Below are 24,626 nucleotides of genomic sequence, written 5' to 3' on the forward strand. Positions count from 1 at the left end.
AGCAACAATAACGTCATCAACAACAATAGCTCCACTAACAGAAACAAACATTAACAGAAGCAACAGAAACATCGAAAGACAGCAGCAACAGGCATATGAGAGGCATCAAAGCAATATCAACAGCAGCAAAAGGTATATGAGAGGCATCAAAACAACATCAACAGCAGCAACAGGTATATGAGAGGCATCAAAACAACATCAATAGCAGCAACAGGTATATGAGAGGCACCAAAACAAAATCAACAGCAGTAACAGGTATATGAGAGGCATCAAAACAACATCAACAGCAGCAACAGGCATATGAGAGGCATCAAACAACATCAACAGCAGCAACAGGCATACGAGAGGCATCAAAACAAGATCAACAGCAGCAACAGGTCTTTGAGAGGCATCAAAACAACATCAACAGCTACATTAGGTATATAAGAGACATCAAAACAACATCAACAGGTATATGAGAGGTATCAAAACAACATCAACAGCAACATTAGATATATATATGAGGGACATCAAAACAACATCAACAGGTATATGAGAGGCATCAAAACAACATCAACAGCAACATTAGGTATATGAGAGACATCAAAACAACATCAACAGGTATATGAGAGGCATCAAAACATTAACAGCAGCAACAGGTATATGAGAGGCGTCAGAACAATGGCAGCAACAGGTATATGAAAGGCATCAAAACAACATCAACAGGTATATGAGAGGCATCAAAACAACATCAACAGGTATATGAGAGGCATCAAAACATCAACAGCTATATGAGAGGCATAAAAAAGCATCAACAGGTATATGAGAGGCATCAAAACAAGATCAACAGCAGTAACAAGTATATGAGAGGCATCAAAACAAGATCAACAGCAGCAACAGGTATATGAGAGGCATCAAAACAACATCAACAGCAGCAACAGGTATATGAGAGGCATCAAAACAAGATTAACAGCAGTAACAGGTATATGAGAGGCATCAAAACAACATCAACAGCAGCAACAGGTATATGAGAGGAATTAAAACAAGATCAACAGAAGCAACAGCCACATGAGAGGCATCAAAACAAGATCAACAGCAGCAACCGCTACATGAGAGGCATCAAAACAACATCAACAGCAACATTAGGTATATGAGAGACATCAAAACAATATCAACAGGTATATGAGAGGCATCAAAGCATCAACAGCAGCAACAGGTATATGAGAGGCATCAGAACATCAACAGCAGGAACAGTTATATGAAAGGCGCATCAAAACAACATCAACTGGTATATGAGAGGCATCAAAAACATCAACAGGTATATGAGAGGCATCAAAACATCAACAGATATATGAGAGGCAGCAATAGGTATATGAGACGCATCAAACAACATCAACAGGTATATGAGAGGCATCAAAAACATCAACAGGTATATGAGAGGCATCAAAACATCAACAGATATATGAGAAGCATCAAAAAACATCAACAGGTATATGGGAGGCATCGAAACAAGATCAACAGCAGCAACAGGTATATGAGAAGCATCAAAACAAGATCAACAGCAGCAACAGGTATATGAGAGGCATCAAAACAAGATCAACAGCAGCAACAGGTATATGAGAGGTATCAAAACAACAACAACAACAGCAGCAACAGGCATATGAGAGGCATCAAAACAGGATCAACAGCAGCAACAGGTATATGAGAGGCATCAAAACAACATCAGCAGCAACATTAGGTATATGAGAGACATCAAAACAACATCAACAGGGATATGAGAGGCATCAAAACAACATCAATAGAAGCAACAGGTATATGAGAGGCATCAGAACATCAACAGCAGCAACAGGTATATGAGAGGCATCAGAACATCAACAGCAGCAACAGGTATATGAGATGCATCAAAACAACATCAACTGGTATGTGAGAGGCCTCAAAACAACATCAACAGGTATATAAGAGGCATCAAAACATCAACAGATATATGAGAGGCATCAAAAAACATTAACAGGTTTATGAGAGGCATCAAAACAAGATCAGCAGCAGTTACAGGTATGTGAGAGGCATCAAAACAAGATCAACAGCAGCATCAGGTATATGAGAGGCATCAAAACAACATCAACAGCAGCAACAGGTATATGAGAGGCATCAAAACAACATCAACAGCAGCAACATGAACAACAACAACAACATCACCAAATCAATCAACACAAACAGGAACATAAACATGAGAAGCAGTAACATCAACAGCAACAATAAGAACATCTCCAGCAAAATAAACATCACTAACATCAACTGGGACAGTCACCAGCAACAAACACTGGCTGAAGCAACACCAGTAGCAACGGGAATGTCAATATCAACAGGAACAATAAGACCATCAACAGAAGCAAGAACAACAGTGAAAAGAACATCAGCATAGAAGTGCACAGCAGCAACAATACAATCCCCAGTAGAAGCAATCATGTCATCATTTAATACAAGAACAATACACCAGCACATACAACAGTACAACAACAACATCAGGTACATCAACATCACTCAAGTCTGCAAGAACAGGAGCTTTAACATCAAGCTGAACAACAGAAACATGACAAACAGTATGAGGAATATCACCATGAACTACGGCAACAGGGACATCGAAATCAACAGAAGCAACAGAAACATCAACCCCAACTACAGGAACATCACTGTAAGGAAAGTCAACATAACTAACAGAAACATCATCAACATCAAATACAAAAACATCTCCAGCAGCAGTAAGAACGCCAACATAAACAGCAGAAATACGAACAAAAGAAACAGGAACATCGACATTAACATAAGTACCAGAAGCATCAACACAAACTCTAAGAACATCAACATCAACAAGATCAACATAAGCCACATACATCATCAACATCAGCGACAGGAACAAAACCAGCAGCAACATAAATATATCAAAACAGCAGCTGTCACATAAACATCAATAACAGAAACATCAGTAACAGCAACAGGAAGATCATCACTAAGAAGAGGAACATTATCACCAGAGGGACGTCAACAGTAGCAACAGTATAATGAACTTCAGAAACAGAAACATTATAAACACCAACAGGAAGATCATGATCAAAAACAAGAACAGGAACAGCAAAGCAGCAACAGGAATTACAGCAAATAACAACAGAGAAGTAGGAACAAGAACTTCATCGTCAACAACAGGATGATAAGATCAACAGTAGGAACAGGAACTGTATCAACAGGATTGTCACAAGTAACAGGCGGGAGACCCAACAATATGGCAACCTCAGCGTACATTTTCCTCGTGTGAATATTTGATGGTCAGCTGGCGGCTGATGGTGATGGAGGAGGGTTAGAAGGATGGAGGGAGGGAAGAAGTAAGGATGGAGGGAGGGAAGAGGTAAGGATGGAGGAGGGAAGAGGTAAGGTTGGAGGGAGGGAAGAGGTAAGGATGGAGGGAGGGAAGAGGTAAGGAAGGGAGGGAGATAAAGAGAGGGAAGAAACAGTAGAGCAAGAAGATATCGCTTCACAACAGACTAACAAACAGAACAAAGACACAGACAGACGGACAGACGAGGTGGAGTCACAGCTTCTAGTGACGCGGAGGATGAGGTGAGCGGGTCCTGCCCTGTACACAACACACACACACACACACACACACACAGCGCACGTCTGATACCTTGAATGATCATATTAGAGATCACATCATCCTTCACGACCCCGAGTAATAATGATAATAATAATAATAATAATAATAATAATAATAATAATAATAATAATGATAATAATGATATTACTATTATTAATTATTATCATTATTATTATTATTATTATTATTATTATTATTATTATTATTATTATTATGATTATGAAATGGTTTGGGCACATGGAGAGAATGAGTGAGGAAAGATTGACCAAGAGGATATATGAGTCGGAGGTGGAGGGAACGAGGAGAAGAGGGAGACCAAATTGGAGGTGGAAAGATGGAGTGAAAAAGATTTTGTGTGATCGGGGCCTGAACATGCAGGAGGGTGAAAGGAGGGCAAGGAATAGAGTGAATTGGAGCGATGTGGTATACCGGGGTTGACGTGCTGTCAGTGGATTGAATCAGGGCATGTGAAGCGTCTGGGGTAAACCATGGAAAGCTGTGTAGGTATGTATATTTGCGTGTGTGGACGTATGTATATACATGTGTATGGGGGTGGGTTGGGCCATTTCTTTCGTCTGTTTCCTTGTGCTACCTCGCAAACGCGGGAGACAGCGACAAAGCAAAAAAAAAAAAAAAAAAAAAATTATGATTATCATTATTATTTTCAATATCATTATCATTAACATTATTATTATTATTATAAGAAGGAACTACAACCATGGTTGAGTGCATCTCACAACAGGCAGCTACTGCCGAGGTCTTCAGTGCTGACGGTACGTCGCCTGAGTATGATGATACGACCCTATGGCTCGACGGTACGACCACTGAGCATGATTGTGCAACACATAAGAGCGATAGTACGACCCTTGAACATGAGGGTACGACCACTGAGCACCCATCGTACCCCATAGGTCGTCCATAGTGCTCATGGGGTTGAATTTTCTATCTACTGATAACGAGAATTTGTGAAGACCTGAGAAGGAGAGATAAGAGATCTGATGATGATCTGTGACAAATGTATCTCATGATTAACTGTAAAGATAGCAAAGTAAAAGGAATCCCTCATTCACCTCTCCCTCCGGCTCAACAATTGGTGGGAAGAAAAAACAAGTTGATGAGAAACATCACGTAGTGCGGTGTATGTCTTAGTGCCTGCGAAGTTATGTAGTACGGTGTATGTCTTACTGCCTGGGAAGTTATATAGTATGGAGTATGTCTACTGGCCGGGAAGTTATGTAGTACGGTGTATGTATGTCTACTGGCCGGGAAGTTATGTAGTACGGTGTATGTTTACTGGCCGGGAAGTTATATAGTACGGTGTAAGTCTACTGGCCGGGAAGTTATGTAGTACGGTGTATGTCTACTGGCCGGGAAGTTATATAGTACGGTGTAAGTCTACTGGCCGGGAAGTTATGTAGTACGGTGTATGTCTACTGCCTGGGAAGTTATGTAGTACGGTGTATGTCTACTGGCCGGGAAGTTATGTAGTACGGTGTATGTATGTCTAATGGCCGGGAAGTTATGCAGTACGGTGTATGTCTACTGGCCGGGAAGTTATGTAGTACGGTGTATGTATGTCTACTGGCCGGGAAGTTATGTAGTACGGCGTATGTCTACTGTTCGGGAAGTTATGTAGTACGGTGTATGTATGTCTACTGGCCGGGAAGTTATGTAGTACGGTGTATGTCTACTGCCTGGGAAGTTAAGTAGTGCGGTGTATGTATGTCTACTAGCCGGAAGTTATGTAGTACGGTGTATGTCTACTGCCTGGGAAGTTATGTAGTACGGTGTATGTATGTCTACTGGCCGGGAAGTTATGTAGTACGGTGTATGTCTACCGGCCGGGAAGTTATGTAGTACGGTGTATGTCTACTGGCCGGGAAGTTATGTAGTACGGTGTATGTATGTCTACTGGCCGGGAAGTTTATGTAGTACGGTGTATGCCTACTGGCCGGGAAGTTATGAAGTACGGTGTATGTATTTCTACTGGCCGGGAAGTTATGTAGTACGGTGTATGTCTACCGGCCGGGAAGTTATGTAGTACGGTGTATGTCTACTGGCCGGGAAGTTATGTAGTACGGTGTGTGTCTACTGGCCGGGAAGTTATGTAGAACGGTGTATGTCTACTGGCCGGGAAGTTATGTAGTACGGTGTATGTCTACTGGCCGGGAAGTTATGTAGTACGGTGTATGTCTACTGCCTGGAAAGTTATGTAGTACGGTGTATGTCTACTGGCCGGGAAGTTATGTAGTACGGTCTATGTCTCTTGGCCGGGAAGTTATGTAGTACGGTGTATGTCAACTGGCCGGGAAGTTATGTAGTACGGTGTATGTCTACTGGCCGGGAAGTTATGTAGTACGGTGTATGTATGTCTACTGCCTGGGAAGTTATGTAGTACGGTGTATGTCTACTGCCTGGGAAGTTATGTAGTACGGTGTATGTCTACTAGCCGGGAAGTTATATAGTACGGTGTAAGTCTACTGGCCGGGAAGTTATGTAGTATGGTGTATGTATGTCTACTGGCCGGGAAGTTATGTAGTACGGTGTATGTATGTCTACTGGCCGGGAAGTTTATGTAGTACGGTGGATGTCTACTGCCTGGGAAGTTATGTAGTACGGTGTATGTATGTCTACTGCCTGGGAAGTTATGTAGTACGGTGTATGTCTACTGGCCGGGAAGTTATGTAGTACGGTGTATGTATGTCTACTGGCCGGGAAGTTATGTAGTACGGTGTATGTCTACCGGCCGGGAAGTTATGTAGTACGGTGTATGTCTACTGGCCGGGAAGTTATGTAGTACGGTGTATGTATGTCTACTGCCTGGGAAGTTATGTAGTACGGTGTATGTCTACTGCCTGGGAAGTTATGTAGTACGGTGTATGTCTACTAGCCGGGAAGTTATATAGTACGGTGTAAGTCTACTGGCCGGGAAGTTATGTAGTATGGTGTATGTATGTCTACTGGCCGTGAAGTTATGTAGTACGGTGTATGTATGTCTACTGGCCGGGAAGTTATGTAGTACGGTGTATGTCTACTGCCTGGGAAGTTATGTAGTACGGTGTATGTATGTCTACTAGCCGGAAGTTATGTAGTACGGTGTATGTCTACTGCCTGGGAAGTTATGTAGTACGGTGTATGTATGTCTACTGGCCGGGAAGTTATGTAGTACGGTGTATGTATGTCTACTGGCCGGGAAGTTATATAAGGAAATGTGAACAGGAAAAGTTCCTTATCAGTTGTACAGGCGGACACAGTGGGCTGTAATCTGGAGAAGAAATGCATGATGAATAATCTCTTCTTGAAGCAGAATTGTTTATTAGACATCACTGAAGTATATGTCTTATCAGACATCACTGAAGTATCTGTCTTATCAGACATCACTGAAGTATATGTCTTATCAGACATCACTGAAGTATCTGTCTTATCAGACATCACTGTAGTATATGTCTTATCAGACATCACTGAAGTGTCTGTCTTATCAGACATCACTGAAGTATATGTCTTATCAGACATCACTAAAGTATATGTCTTATCAGACATCACTGAGGTATATGTCTTAACAGACATCACTGAAGTATATGTCTTATCAGACATCACTGAAGTATGTCTTATCAGACATCACTGAAGTATATGTCTTGTCTTATCAGACATCACTGAAGTATATGTCTTGTCTTATCAGACATCACTGAAGTATATGTCTTATCAGACACCACTGAAGTGTCTGTCTTATCAGACATCACTGTAGTATATGTCTTATCAGACATCACTGAAGTATATGTCAAATCAGACATCACTGAAGTATATGTCTTATCAGACATCACTGAAGTTTATGTGTTATCAGACATCACTGAAGTATATGTATTATCAAACATCACTGAAGTATCTGTCTTATCAGACATCACTGAAGTATATGTTTTATCAGACATCACTGAAGTATCTGTCTTATCAGACACCACTGAAGTATATGTCTTATCAGACATCACTAAAGTATATGTCTTATCAGACATCACTGAAGTATCTGTCTTATCAGACATCACTGAGGTATATGTCTTATCAGACATCACTGAAGTATATGTCTTATCAGACATCACTGAAGTATATGTCTTATCAGACATCACTGAAGTGTCTGTCTTATCAGACATCACTGTAGTATATGTCTTATCAGACATCACTGAAGTGTCTGTCTTATCAGACATCACTGTAGTATATGTCTTATCAGACATCACTGAAGTATATGTCTTATCAGACATCACTAAAGTATATGTCTTAGCAGACATCACTGAAGTATCTGTCTTATCAGACATCACTGAAGTATATGTCTTATCAGACATCACTGAAGTATATGTCTTATCAGGCATCACTGAAGTATGTCTTATCAGACATCACTGAAGTATATGTCTTATCAGACATCACTGAAGTATGTCTTATCAGACATCACTGAAGTGTCTGTCTTATCAGACATCACTGTAATATATGTCTTATCAGACATTACTGAAGTGTCTGTCTAATCAGACATTACTGTAGTATATGTCTTATCAGACATCACTGAAGTATATGTCTTATCAGACATCACTAATGTATATGTCTTATCAGACATCACCGAAGTATGTCTTATCAGACATCACTGAAGTATATGTCTTTTCAGACATCACTGAAGTATCTGTCTTATCAGACATCACTAAAGTATATGTCCTATCAGACATCACTGAAGTATTTGTCTTATCAGACATCACTGAAGTATATGTCTTATCAGCAATCACTAAAATATATATCTTATCAGACATCACTGAAGTATCTGTCTTATCAGACATCACTGAAGTATATGTCTTATCAGACATCACTGAAGTATATGTCTTATCAGACATCACTGAAGTATATGTCTTATCAGACATCACTGAAGTGTCTGTCTTATCAGACATCACTGTAGTATATGTCTTATCAGACATCACTGAAGTGTCTGTCTTTTCAGACATCACTGTAGTATATTTCTTATCAGACATCACTGAAGTATGTCTTATCAGACATCACTAAAGTATATGTCTTAGCAGACATCACTGAAGTATCTGTCTTATCAGACATCACTGAAGTATATGTCTTATCAGACATCACTGAAGTATATGTCTTATCAGACATCACTGAAGTATATGTCTTATCAGACATCACTGAAGTATCTGTCTTATCAGACATCACTAAAGTATATGTCTTATCAGACATCACTGAAGTATCTGTCTTATCAGACATCACTGAAGTATATGTCTTATCAGCAATCACTAAAATATGTCTTATCAGACATCACTGAAGTATCTGTCTTATCAGACATCACTGAAGTGTATGTCTTATCAGGCATCACTGAAGTATATGTCTTATCAGACATCACTGAAGTGTCTGTCTTATCAGACATCACTGTAGTATATGTCTTATCAAACATCACTGAAGTGTCTGTCTTATCAGACATCACTGTAGTATATTTCTTATCAGACATCACTGAAGTATATGTCTTATCAGACATCACTAAAGTATATGTCTTAGCAGACATCACTGAAGTATCTGTCTTATCAGACATCACTGAAGTATATGTCTTATCAGACATCATTGAAGTATATGTCTTATCAGGCATCACTGAAGTATCTGTCTTATCAGATATCACTGAAGTATATGTCTTATCAGACATCACTGAAGTATGTCTTATCAGACATCACTGAAGTGTCTGTCTTATCAGACATCACTGAAGTATATGTCTTATCAGACATCACTGAAGTGTCTGTCTTATCAGACATCACTGTAGTATATGTCTTATCAGACATCACTGAAGTATATGTCTTATCAGACATCACTAAAGTATATGTCTTATCAGACATCACCGAAGTATCTGTCTTATCAGACATCACTGAAGTATATGTCTTATCAGACATCACTGAAGTATATGTGTTATCAGGCATCACTGAAGTATCTGTCTTATCAGACATCACTGAAGTATCTGTCTTATCAGAAATCACTGAAGTATATTTCTTATCAGACATCACTGAAGTATATGTCTTGTCTTATCAGACATCACTGAAGTATTTGTCTTATCAGACATCACTAAAGTATCTGTCTTATCAGACATCACTGAAGTATATGTCTTATGAGACATCACTGAAGTATCTGTCTTAGACATCACTGAAGTATATGTCTTATCAGACATCACTGAAGTATATGTCTTATCAGACATCACTGAAGTATATGTCTTATCAGACATCACTGAAGTATCTGTCTTATCAGACATCACTGAAGTATATGTGTTATCAGACATCACTGAAGTATATGTCTTATCTAACATCACTGAAGTATCTGTCTTATCAGACATCAATGAAGTATATGTGTTATCAGGCATCACTGAAGTATCTGTCTTATCAGACATCACTGAAGTATCTGTCTTATCAGACATCACTGAAGTATGTCTTATCAGACATCACTGAAGTATGTCTTATCAGACATCACTGAAGTATATGTGTTATCAGACATCACTGAAGTATATGTCTTATCAGATATCACTGAATTATATGTCTAGTCAGACATCACTGAAGTATATGTCTTATCAGACATCACTGAAGTATATGTCTTATCAGACATCACCGAAGTATATGTCTTATCAGACATCACCGAAGTATATGTCTTGTCTTCCTTTGAAGGTAATTAATTAGAAATGAATCAATTTACCTTCATAACATCTTATAATATTATGTTTACATGTTATACCAATCTGGAGTTAAGAAACACTTATTCACCTTACTCTCACATCTGCATCCTTTGATTTTCATATCATTAATCATTGGATGTATAACTAATGTGCAGAAGTATTCGGATGTTACGTCATCGATATTATTGAGTATTCTGAAAACATCTTGTGAATATCACAATGTGCGCTTTTTAAGAGAATGAATTCAGATTTCTGAATCTTATTTTTCATTCATGAGGCATATTTCTAAATGATGAGAGTAGTTTGTTAGCTCTTCTTGAATTTGCATGAAAATTCGACATTTTAGATCGGATTGGTTAACCAAAAATGAACATTGCATTCCAAGTGACGTCTCGCCAAGGCGTTAAAAAAGTGGGAATTGTGTGTCGTTTGCTTGATGGTTTATATTTGTGGCTATGAAACCTAAGATTATCCTGCTGGCATTATTGTACATAACTAGAAGTTGTATCCGTCTCTAATACCGTTAATGATAATGACTCAAAGTTCTTTTTCCTCACTTACTTCTAGTGATGGTTTACCAAGTATTCTTTGTTCGTAATTTATATGTCTGGGGCCAAAGTGCACATCTTCGTATTTGTCTGCATTGAGAACCAATTGCCGTCAGTTTGTCTGTCTCTGTGAATCATCAGACAGTTTACTTTTTCGCCTGGGTTGTATTTTCGCCTGGGTTGTATTTCCTTTTTTAGCCTGGGTTGTATTTCCTTTTTTCGCCTGGGTTGTATTTCCTTTTTTCGCCTGGGTTGTATTTCCTAATTTCGTATCGCTGGAAATTTCAGGATTCAGTGAGTCGTGTGTCTTGGTGGCTGAGCTTTATGATAACACACTAGACATATGAAGGCATCTCGATACTTCCCAACACCAGTAATAATTGTCTCATCTGTGAGAGAGTCCGGTAGTGATGCACGGTTTCCCGTGCTGGGAAGTGGAATTTTACAGAATTCATTCCGATCCGTTAGGAAGGATCTTTCATTCTGAAGTTCATGTTGATCAAGTGTTATCAGTTTATTGTCTCTAAGAATTCAAAGATTTTTTCTGATCATGTTGTTGCTAACTATACTTCTTAGACCAAAGTACAGCTCAGATGGAAGCGTCTCCATCCCCTTTCCTGACCATTGTTACATTGACAAAGTTTCCATTGTCACTGTTATTCTTATGTGGTAATTAGTTGGAATATTTTCGTCATGAGAGAAGTTCTGTACGTCACCAGGGAATATCATACAACAATGTGAAGGAACAATGACACACATCAGTAGACTCGTGAGGGGTCAAGTTCTTCATGGTACTTTTTTGCGTCCAATTTTTCATTTGTGGTGGCAAGATGTATGTGGAATATCTCACGAATGTACGATAGTAAAACAAAGAATCAAAATACCTCGGTAAGGGAGAAGTCATTCCCATAGTTCAAGAGCCATTATCACTTGATAATGGGCCAATACGTCGGTAAGGGAGAAGTCATTCCCATAGTTCAAGAGCCATTATCACTTGATAATGGGCCAATACGTCGGTAAGGGAGAAGTCATTCCCTTAGTTAAAAAGCCATTATCACTTAATAATGGGCCAAGAGTATTTTTCAACTTTTCGTTGCTACAAACGCATAAAGAATTCTTTTGTTTTTATTACGTTGTAAGACACTATTTTCAAAGTCTTTTCCTGCTTCTGATCCCCCCCCCACAACACACAAAATCTGTAATATTGTGTACATTTCATGATTCTGTTGTTTCGCACATGACACTGTTTGTATTTTAAGATTAATTCAATCATTACATTGTATACTGTAGGTACGTTTATCTTAATACTGCACAACTAACTAGTGTGACTGCGTTGTTTTAAAGGAAAAACTTCTGTTCATCTTTTCTCCCTGGAAAATCTTTACAGGATTCCTGAACTCTGGCGGAGTAACGGAGACATGATCACACCGTAGGAGAATCATCACCAGCTTCAATGTACGTAATATCAACCTTAATACCATCATATTCTCAGATTGTGGACAAGATCTTATAAAACACACGGACGTAACAAACGATTATATGACATTTAACCCGATACATAGGATCACTAAACCTGCCATCCTCCAGTACACTGAGAACCTCACTCACGATCCTTCACACTACTCCACACTTCATCTTACCCAAGCTCTTGCACCACAATACCAAGAAGTGTTCAGCTCCAGCATCATGAACGGTGCTCAGCGTAGACATCCCAGCCAATCTTTCATACGAATCTTTACGGCAACGTTTGACAGTGAGATCCGAACAGTGTCCTGTCTATGGATCCGAAGCTTTACTTGCTAGCAAGATGAGAGGAACAGTGCAACATAGGGATCAAAAGTAATGTTCAACATGAGAAGCAGTGTTCCACACAATACGGAGCAGTATTCCACAGTGCAACATAGGGATCAAAAGTAATGTTCAACATGAGAAGTAGTGTTCCACACAATACGGAGCAGTATTCCACAGTGCAACATAGGGATCAAAAGTAATGTTCAACATGAGAAGTAGTGTTCCACACAATACGGAGCAGTATTCCACAGTGCAACATAGGGATCAAAAGTAATGTTCAACATGAGAAGTAGTGTTCCACACAATACGGAGCAGTATTCCACAGTGCAACATAGGGATCAAAAGTAATGTTCAACATGAGAAGTAGTGTTCCACACAATACGGAGCAGTATTCCACAATGGTTACTGCAGACACAAGTGAAACTTATGAACAAAGACAAGGACCTACCTGGCGTAGATTCTTGACTGTTTAATCTGTCCAGTTCTCTGGCGGAGTAGAGCGGCGTGTTGACCTGGTAAGTGTTGTTGAAGAGTGAGTAGTCGACAGCATACTCCCCAAGTTCCTTGTTGAATGTTACCAACGGTTCGAAGCGATAACCCCAAAGGATCTCGTTCGGGAGGTAGGATGACCTCGCCTGAGTGGTCATCCCTGTACACGTCATGGTCAGGAGGACGCAGTGGAAGGAGAAATTGATTAGTAAATGTTTCTTCTTACTTGTGAGGAAAGTAATACTGGTGTTTGTGGCTATCATGCCATTAGCAGTAAGGAAAACTAGGTGTGTGTGTGTGTGTGTGTGTGTGTGTGTGTGTGTGTGTACAGGGAGAGGGTACAAATGGTGTTTGACCATCTGTCAGTAATGGTTCACTACATTATATACATAGCACTGAAGTGGTACATCAAATGATTGTTTACACCCGTACACCAAGACTGGAAAAATAACTAAACTTCCAGACACTGAATCTTAGTTTATAAACCAGAAGACAGGGGTTTAGGATCGGATGGTTCAACCGTTATATCACAAAGTAGTAAAACTATATAGTGGAGTCCCAATGTTTGCCCACAGTAAAGCAAGACTTTATCAAAACTGAACTGAAACACAGAGACGGTGACTCAGTCAGGTTGTGGTTCACATACCTTACAGTTCAGCTACAAACTTGACTCACCTGTCGACTCAATAACACCCTCCAGGATAACGACGATCTCAAACTTTTCCCTGAGCAGGTCGTGGGCGGAGAGGTCATAAAGAGGCGAGTTTTCGTTGATCTTGTGCACGATGGTCATTGGCCATATGAAGAAGATGCGGTCCTCTCCGATGTCGTATCCGACGTCCAGCTCATACTGGAAGAAGGGCAGGACTTCTCCCTCCCGCGTAACCCTCTTACGGATGAGCTGGGCTCTCACGTGCGCCTCGATGATGTGCGACTTCCTCATGTCCCCGACCCGGAAGAGGAGACACATCTCGCCGTCACGGAGGCAGAGGCAGGCGTTGCGGGAGAACATGAGGGTCTGTGTCCGCTTCTTGGGTCGAGACAGTTTGGCGAAGACGATGCCCACCATGAACGCCTGCACGAGGGGAGGGGAGAGAGACAGAGAGGGTGGTGTTGAGGTGTCAGACGGGGTAGGACGTGGCACTGAACCGGTCATCCTAATGCAAACATATTCTCGATCGTTGATGGATTTAGAATCGCACTGTTTCATAGGTTTTATACAGACAGGATGCTATACACTATGAAGGTTGACTGTTGTCTATACAGACAGTATGTTATACAACTACGAAGGTTGATTGTTGTGTGTACTTAGAAGATGGGGTCACTATTCCTTAAATGTTCCTATGTCTAATGATACGTAACCTTGTACAGTTGATTCCTCAACTCACTACGTTTAGGATTACATAGAAAATGAAATCTCAATTCACTTATGTAAAGATTTCTCTTTCCTAAACACGTGCTGGACTTAATATTGCAACAGTGAATACATATATATGTGTACTGCTATACAACAAGACAGGTGTACAGTAGTGCAAAGCAGGGCATATATGTACTCGTGCAATGAAAGGCAGGTCTGTACTGATGTTAGTCAAGGCAGGTATGTTTTGGCGTAAAGGAAGGCATGGCTGTGCGAGCATGAAGCAAGACATGTGTGTAATGGTGTAGAGCAAGACATGTGCGCGCTGGTGCAAAGCATTGTTGGTATGTACTAGTTTAAAGCAGATGAAACTGTGCACTGATGTAGAATATGACGTATGTATTAGTGTAAAGCAAGGCAAGTGTGTACTGGTGTAAACCAAGGCATGTGTGTACCTGTGTAAAGCAAAGCATGAGTGTATTGGTGTAAAGCAAGGCAAGTATGGACGTGTGTAAAGCACGGCATTTGTGGACGTATGTAAAGTAAGACAGGTGTGCATTTGGTGTATAGCAAGGCACAAGCTGTGTACTGGTGAAAAGCAAAGAATGTGTTTACTAGTATGAAGCAAGACAGATGTGTACTGTGTGCACTGACGTAAAGTAAGGCAGGAGTTCCTGGTGTAAAGATACAGGGTGTCCTATTGTAAAGCAAGACGTGTGTACTGGTGTAAATCAAGACAAGAATGTACTGCTGTAAATCAAGGTATGTGTTTATTACATAAAACAATGTACGTGTGTACTGGTGCAAAACAAGATACGTGCATATTGATGTAAAGCAAGGTATCTGTGTACTAGTATAGAACAAGATAGGTTTGTATTGGTGTTAAGCAAGACAAATGTTTCCTAGAGTAAAGCAAGACAGGTATTTACTGGTGTGTAAAGCAAGACAGGTATGCACTGGTGTACTGGTGTACTAGTGTGAAGCAAGATAGTTGTGCACTGGTGTAAAGCAAGGCAGGTGTATACTGGTGTAAATCTTGGTATGTATTAGCGTAAAACTAGGGTATGTGTGTACTGTTATATAGCAAAGTAGTATGTGTGTACTAGTGTAAAGCAAGGCACGTGCATACTGGTGTAAAGCAAAGCACTTATGTACTATTGTAAACTAAGATAAGGCTTCACTGGTGTAAACCTTCACAGATGTGTACTGACGTAAATGAAAACAGGCGCTGGTGTAAAGCGAGGCATATGAGTCCTTGTATAAAGCAAGGCAGATGAGTAACAGCGTAAGACAAGGTGTGTGTGTATTTGCTTAAAGGAAGAAATGTGTGTAATGGCGTAAAGCAAGGCATGTGTGCAATGGTGTAAAGCATGTGAGTACTGGTGCAATACAAAGAGTGTGTGTATTGGTGTAAAGCAAGCCATGTGGGTATTGGTGTACAGCAAGCCATGTGGGTATTGGTGTAAAGCAAGCCATGTGGGTATTGGTGTACAGCAAGCCATGTGGATATTGGTGTAAAGCAAGCCATGTGGGTATTGGTGTAAAGCAAGCCATGTGGATATTGGTGTAAAGTAAGCCATGTGGGTATTGGTGTAAAGCAAGCCATGTGGGTATTGGTGTAAAGCAAGCCATGTGGATATTGGTGTAAAGTAAGCCATGTGGGTATTGTTGTAAAGCAAGCCATGTGGGTATTGGTGTAAAGCAAGACATGTGGGTACTGATGTAAAGTAAGACATGTGGGTATTGGTGTAAAGCAAGACATGTGGGTATTGGTATAAAGCAGGCCATGTGGGTATTGGTGTAAAGCAAGCCAAGTGGGTATTGGTGTAAAACAAGCTATGTGAGTATTGGTGCAATACAAAGCATGTATGTATTGGTGTAAAGCAAGCCATGTGGGTATTGGTGTAAAGCAAGACATATGGATATTGGTGTAAAGCAAGACATGTGGGTATTGGTGTAAAGCAAGCCATGTAGGTATTGGTGTAAAGCAAACCATGTAGGTATTGGTGTAAAGCAAGCCGTATTGATATTGGTGTAAAGCAAGCGATGTGGGTATTGGTGTAAAGCAAGCCATGTACGTATTGGTGTAAAGCAAGGCATGTGGGTACTGGTGCAAAGCAAGCCATGTACGTATTGGTGTAAAGCAAGACATGTGGGTACTGGTGTAAAGTAAGGCAGATGTGCACTTGTGCAAAGCAAGTCATGTATACACTGTTGCAAAGCAAGGCATGTGTGTACAGGTGTAAAGTATGATATGTGTTTATTTGCGCAAAGCAAGAAATATGTGCACTTGTGCAAAACAAGGCATGTGTGCAGCAAGATATATGTTCATTTGTGCAAAGAAAGTAATTTGTGTACTGGTGTAAAGCATAACATGTGTGCACTGATGGAGAATAAGGTAAATTTGTTCTAGTGTAAAGACAGGTGTTTACTGACGTAAAACAAGACGAGTGTATTGTTGTAAAGCAACGCATGTGTGGAATGGTGTAAAGCGATGCATGTGTGGACTGATGTAAACCAAAGTATGTGTAAGCTAATGTAAACCAAGGTATGTCTAAGCTAATATAAAGCAAGCCAGGTGTGTATTGGTGTAAAGCTGGGCAGTTGTGTTATAATGTAAAGCAAGGCAGATGTGTACTAGTGTAAAACAAGACTTGTGCGTACTGGCATAAAGGAAAGCATGTGCATATTGGTGGTAAGACATGTGTGTACTGGTGTAAAGCGAAGTAGATTTTTTCTGGGGTAAAGACAGATGTTAAATGACGTTAAGCAAGGCAAATGCGTACTGGTGTAAAGCAAGACATGTGTGGACTGGTGTTAAAAAACGCCTTTGTGGATTGTTATAAAGCAAAGCATGTGTATACTAACGCAGCGTAAGAGAGATGTGTACTGGTGCAAGTAAAGGCAAGAGTGTACGGGTGTAAAACAAGACTATATAGTGTGGACTGGTGTAAAACAAGGCAAGAGTGGACTGGTGTAAAGAATACATGTGTGTGCCAGTATAAAGTGAGACAGGTGTGTACTGGAGTACAGCAAGACGTGTGTACTGGTGTAAATCAAGACAGGTGTAGACTTGTGTAAAGCATGACAGGTGTGCAGTGATATAAAGCAAGGCAGGTATGTTCTGATGTACAGAAAGGCAAGTATGCGCTAGTGTAAAGCAAGGTATGAGTGTGCCAGCGGAAAGCAAGATATTTTTTGCACTGGTTTAATGCAAGGCAGGTACCATAGTACCTGTGTCTGGGGAGGTATCTGTACCATAAGACCTGTATGTTGTGACTGACCTGTACCATAAGACCTGTATGTTGTGGCTGACCTGCACCATAAGACCTGTATGTTGTGACTGACCTGTCCCATAAGACCTGTATGTTGTGACTGACCTGTACCGTAAGACCTGTATGTTGTGACTGACCTGTACCATAAGACCTGTATGTTGTGACTGACCTGTACCATAAGTCCTGTATGTTGTGACTGACCTGTACCATAAGACCTGTATGTTGTGAATGACCTGTACCATAAGACCTGTATGTTGTGATTGACCTGTACCATAAGTCCTGTATGTTGTGACTGACCTGTACCATAAGCCCTGTATGTTGTGACTGACCTGTACCATAAGCCCTGTATGTTGTGACTGACCTGTACCATAAGACCTGTATGTTGTGACTGACCTGTACCATAAGTCCTGTATGTTGTGACTGACCTGTACCATAAGACCTGTATGTTGTGACTGACCTGTACCATAAGACCTGTATGTTGTGACTGACCTGTACCATAAGACCTGTATGTTGTGACTGACCTGTACCATAAGACCTGTATGTTGTGACTGACCTGTACCATAAGACCTGTATGTTGTGACTGACCTGTACCATAAGTCCTGTATGTTGTGACTGACCTGTACCATAAGACCTGTATGTTGTGACTGACCTGTACCATAAGACCTGTATGCTGTGACTGACCTGTACCATAAGTCCTGTATGTTGTGACTGACCTGGATCATGACACCTGTGATGCTCTGGATGCACATGACGAAGATGGCCTCAGGACACTCCTCTGTGGTGTGCCTGGATCCGTAGCCGATGGTGTGCTGGGTCTCCACGCTGAACAGGAAGCAGGACGTGAAGCTCACTATGTTCATCACGCAAGGCGTCCACCTGCCCACACAAGCAATATAAGTGTGTGAAAGGAGAAAGTTGAGAGTAAATATAAATAAGAGCAAAGTTATTAGGTTCAGTAGGAGTGAGGGACAAATTAATTGGGATATAAGTTTGAATGAAGGAAAAATGAAGGAGGTGAAGTGTTTAAGATATCTGGGAGTGGACTTAGCAAGGGATGGACCCATGGAAGCGGGAGAGAGTCACATGGTGGAGCAGGGGGCGAAGGTTCTGAGAGCGCTGAAGAATGTGTGGAAGGAGAGAACGTCACCTAGGAGAGCAAAAATAGGTATGTTTGAAGGAATAGTGGTTCCAACAATGTTATATGGTTGCAAGGCATGGGCTATAGATAGGGTTGTGCAGAGGAGGGTGGATGTGTTGGAAATGAAATCTCTGAGGACAATATGCAATATGTGGTGTGAGGTGGTTTGATCGAGTAAGTAATGAAAGGGTAAGAGAGATGTGTAGTAAGAAAATGAGCGTGGTTAAGAGAGCAGAAGAGAGTGTGTTGAAATGGTCTGGACATATGGAGAGAATGAGTGAGAAGAGATTGATAGAGAGGATATATGTGTCAGAGGTGTGGGGAATAAGGAGAAGTAGGAGAACAAATTGGAGGCTGAAGGATGGAGCGAAAAAGATTTTGAGCCATCGGGGCCTGAACATACAGGAGGGTGAGAGGCGTGCAAGGAACAGAGTTAATTGGAACGTTATGGTATATCGGGGTCGACGTGCTGTCAATGGCTTGAACCAGGGCATGTGAAGCGTCTGGGGTAAATCATGAAAAGTCTTGTGGGGCCTGGATGTGGAAAGAGAGCTGTGATTTCGGTGCATTACACATGACAGCTAGAGACTGAGTGTGAACGAATGTGGCCTTTGTTGTCTTTTCCTAGCGCTATCTCGCGCGGGGGGGGGGGGGGGGGGGGGGGGGGGGGGGGGAGGTGCTATTTCATGTGTGGCGGGGTGGCGACGGAAATGGATAAAGGCAGCAAGTATGAATATGTACATGTGTATATATGTATGTGTCTGTATATATATGTATGTATACGTTGAAATGTATAGGTATGTATATGTGCGTGTGTGGGCGTTTATGTACATACATGTGTATAAGGGCGGGTTGGGCCATTCTTTCGTCTGTTTCCTTGCGGTACCTCGCTAACGCGGGAGACAGCGACTAAGTACAATGAAAAGTGATGATATATATATATATATATATATATATATATATATATATATATATATATATATATATATATATATATTCCCTGGGATAAGGGAGAAAGAATACCTCCCAAGTTTTCCGTGTGTCGTGGAAGGCGACTAAAAGGGGAGGAAGCGGGGGCTGGAAATCCTTCCCTCTCGTTTTTTTTTTTAATTTTCCAAAAGGGGAGCGGAGAAGGGGCCAAGTGAGGATATTCCCTCAAAGGCTCAGTCCTCTGTTCTTAGCGCTACCTCGCTAATGCGGGAAATGGCAAATAGTAAGAAAAAAATATATATATACACCTGATCCACACATCCTCCACCACTTCTGAAACCACACTGCTCTTCCCCAATCTGATGCTCTGTACATGCCTTTCCTTTCAATCAATACCCTCCCATATGATTATCCAGGGATACTCAACAAACTTATACCTCTGTAATTTGAACATTCGCCTTTATTCCCTTTGCCTTCGTACAATGGCTTTATGCATGCATTCCGCCAATCCTCAGGCACCTCACCATGATCCAACAAACATTAGATATCCTTACCAACCAATCAACAATACAGTCACTCCCTTTTTTAATAAATTCCACTGCAATACCATCCAAATCCGCCCCTTGCTGGCTTTCATTTTCCGCAAAGCTTTCAATGTATCTTCTCTGTTTACCAAATCATTCTCATTGACCCTCTCACTTACCACACCACCTCGACCAAAACACCCTATATCTGCCACTCTATCATCAAACAGAGTCAGCAAACCTTCAAAATACTCACTCCATCTCCTCACTTCATCACTACTTGTTATTACCTCCACATCTCCCCCTTCACCGATGCTCTCATTTGTTTTCTTGTCTTACGAAATATATTTACCTCCTTCCAAAACATCTTTTTATTCTCACTAAAATTCAACGATACTCTCTCACCCTAACTCTCATTTAATTTCTTTTTCACCCCTTGTACCTTTCTCTAGACCTCCAGCCGCTTTCTTTTATACATTTCCCAGTCATTTGCACTATTTCTCTGGAAAAACCGTCCAAACGCCTCTCTCTTCTCTTTTACTAACAATCTTACTTCTTCACCCCACCACTCACTACCCTTTCTAATCTGCCCAACTCCCACATTTCTCATGCCACATGCATCTTTTGAGCAAGCCATCACCGCTTCCCTAAATACATCCCATTCCTCCCCCATTTCCCTTACGTCATTTGCTCTCACCTGTTGCCATTCTACACTCAACCTTTCCTGGTACTTCCTAACACAAGCCTTTCCCAACTCACTTACTCTCACTACTCTCTTCTCCCCGACGTTTTCTCTTCTCTGAGAACCCCTACAAATTCTCATCTTCGGTCCACAAGATAGTGATCAGACATCCCTCCAGCTGCCCCTCTCAGCACATTAAGATCCAAAAGTCTCTCTTTCACACGTCTATCGATTAACCCGTAATCCAATAATGCCCTCTGGCCATCTCTCCTACATACATACGTATACTTATGTGTATCTCTCTTTTTAAACCAGGTATTCCCAATCACCAGTCCTTTTTCAGCACATATCTACAAGCTCTTCACCATTTACAACACTGAGCACCCAATGTACACTAATTATACCTTCAGCCAAATTACTCACCATTGCATTCAAATCACCCATCTCTATAACCCGGTCTCGTACATCAAAGCTGCTAACACTTACTCAGCTGCTCCCAAAACACTTGCCTCTCATGATCTTTCTTCTCATGACCAGGTGCACAGGCACCAATAATCACCCATCTCTCTCCATTCACTTTCAGTTTTACCCATATTAATCTAGAATATACTCTCTTACACTCTATTACATACTCCCACAGCTTCTGCTTCAGGAGGAGTGCTACTCCTTCCCTTGCTCCTGTCCTCTCACCAACCCCTGACTACTCCCAAGTCATTCCCAAACCACTCTTCCACTTTACCCTTGAGCTTCGTTTCACTTCCTTCTAACAATGTTATATGAGTGCGAGGCATGGGCTATAGATAGGATTGTGCGGAGGAGGGTGGATGTGTTGGAAATGAGATGTTTGAGGACAATATGTGGCGTGAGGTGGTTTGATCGAGTAAGTAATGAAAGGGTAAGAGAGATGTGTGATAATAAAAAGTGTGGCTGAAAGAGAGCAGAAGAGCGTGTTTTGAAATGGTTTGGTTACATGGAGAGAATGAGTGAGGAAATATTGACCAAGAGGATATATGTGTCAGAGGTGGAGGGAACGAGGAGAAGTGGGAGACCAAATTGTAGGTGGAAAGATGGAGTGAAAAAGATTTTGAGTGATCGGGTGAAAGGCGTGAAAGGCAACCATACAACATTGTTGGAACCACTATTCCTTCAAACATACCCATTTTTGCTTTCCGAGATAATGTTCTCGACTTCCACACATTCTTCAAGGCTCCCAGAATTTTCGCCCCCTCCCCCACCCTATGATCCACTTCCGCTTCCATGGTTCCATCCGCTGCCAGATCCACTCCCAGATATCTAAAACACTTCACTTCCTCCAGTTTTTCTCCATTCAAACTCACCTCCCAATTGAATTGACCCTCAACCCTACTGTACCTAATAACCTTGCTCTTATTCACATTTACTCTTAACTTTCTTCTTTCACAAACTTTACCACACTCAGTCACCAGCTTCTGCAGTTTCTCACATGAATCAGCCACCAACGCTGTATCATTAGCGAACAACAACTGACTCACTTCCCAAGCTCTCTCATCCACAACAGACTGCATACTTGCCCCTCTTTCCAAAACTCTTGCATTCACCTCCCTAACAACCCCATCCATAAACAAATTAAACAACCATGGAGACATCACACACCCCTGCCGCAAACCTACATTCACTGAGAACCGATCACTTTTCTGTCTTCCTACACGTACACATGCCTTACATCCTCGATAAAAACTTTTCACTGCTTCTAACAACTTGCCTCCCACACCATATATTCTTAAAACCTTCCACAGAGCATCTCTATCAACTCTATCATATGCCTTCTCCAGATCCATAAATGCTACATACAAATCCATTTGCTTTTCTAAGTATTTCTCACATACATTCTTCAAAGCAAACACCTGATCCACACATCCTCTACCACTTCTGAAACCACACTGCTCCTCCCCAATCCGATGCTCTGTACATGCCTTCACCCTCTCAATCAATACCCTCCCATATAATTTACCAGGAATACTCAACAAACTTATACCTCTGTAATTTGAGCATACCCCCTTTGCCTTTGTACAATGGCACTATGCAAGCATTCCGCCAATCCTCAGGCACCTCACCATGAATCATACATACATTAAATAACCTTACCAACCAGTCAACAATACAGTCACCCCCTTTTTTAATAAATTCCACTGCAATACCATCCAAACCTGCTGCCTTGCCGGCTTTCATCTTCCGTAAAGCTTTTACTACTTCTTCTCTATTTACCAAATCATTTACCCTAACCCTCTCACCTTGCACACTACCTCGACCAAAACACCCTATATTTGCCACTCTATCATCAAACACATTCAACAAACCTTCAAAATACTCACTCCATCTCCTTCTCCCATCACCACTACTTGTTATCACCTCCCCATTAGCCCTATTCACTGAAGTTCCCATTTGCTCCCTTGTCTTACGCATTTTATTTACCTCCTTCCAAAACATCTTTTTATTCTCCCTGAAATTTAATGATACTCTCTCACCCCAACTCTCATTTGCCATCTTTTTCACCTCTTGCACCTTTCTCTTGACCTCCTGGCTCTTTCTTTTATACCTCTCCCACCCATTTGCATTTCTTCCCTGCAAAAATCGTCCAAATGCCTCTCTCTTCTCTTTCACTAATAATCTTACTTCTTCATCCCACCACTCACTACCTTTTCTAATCAACTCACCTCCCACGCTTCTCATGCCACAAGCATCTTTTGCGCAAGCCATCACTGCTTCCCTAAATACATCCCATTCCTCCCCCACTCCCCTTACCTCCTTTGTTCTCACCTTTTTCCATTCTGTACTCAGTCTCTCCTGGTACTTCCTCACACAAGTCTCCTTCCGAAGCTCACTTACTCTCACCACTCTCTTCACCCCAACATTCTCTCTTCTTTTCTGAAAACCTCTACAAATCTTCACCTTAGCCTCCACAAGATAATGATCAGACATCCCTCCAGTTGCACCTCTCAGCACATTAACATCCAAAAGTCTCTCTTTCGTGCGTCTATCAATTAACACGTAATCCAATAACGCTCTTTGGCCATCTCTCCTACTTACATACGTATACTTATGTATATCTCACTTTTTAGACCAGGTATTCCCAATCACCAGTCCTTTTTCAGCACATAAATCTACAAGCTCTTCACCATTTCCATTTACAACACTGAACACTCCATGTATACCAATTATTCCCTCAACTACCACATTACTCACCATTGCATTCAAATCATCCATCACTATAACCCGGTCTTGTGCATCAAAACCACTAACACACTCATTCAGCTGCTCCCAAAACACTTGCCTCTCATGATCTTTCTTCTCATGCCCAGGTGCATATGCACCAATAATCACCCATCTCTCTCCATCAACTTTCAGTTTTACCCATATCAATCTAGAATTTACTTTCTTACACTCTATCACATACTCCCACAACTCCTGATTCAGGAGTAGTGCTACTCCTTGCGTTGCTCTTGTCCTCTCACTAACCCCTGACTTTACTCCCAAGACATTCCCAAACCACTCATCCCCTTTACCCTTGAGCTTCGTTTCACTCAGAGCCAAAACATCCAGGCTCCT

The 24,626-nt window shown here is 41.2% G+C and overlaps 1 protein-coding gene across 3 annotated transcripts in view; it reads right to left on the reverse strand.

The window, feature by feature from the left end:
* Positions 1–24,626, reverse strand: part of LOC139749158 (ATP-sensitive inward rectifier potassium channel 12-like) — a 568,779-nt gene that overhangs the window by 29,196 nt on the left and 514,957 nt on the right. For all 3 annotated transcript variants that reach the window (XM_071662809.1, XM_071662810.1, XM_071662808.1), the window contains 3 exons: positions 18,481–18,643; positions 13,811–14,210; positions 13,095–13,295 (listed from right to left, as the gene is read on the reverse strand). In XM_071662809.1, the coding sequence (XP_071518910.1) occupies positions 13,095–13,295; positions 13,811–14,210; positions 18,481–18,643 (764 nt within the window). The remainder of the gene's footprint in view (positions 1–13,094; positions 13,296–13,810; positions 14,211–18,480; positions 18,644–24,626) is intronic.

Source organism: Panulirus ornatus, chromosome 6, assembly GCF_036320965.1.
Source record: "Panulirus ornatus isolate Po-2019 chromosome 6, ASM3632096v1, whole genome shotgun sequence".
NCBI lineage: Eukaryota > Metazoa > Arthropoda > Malacostraca > Decapoda > Palinuridae > Panulirus > Panulirus ornatus.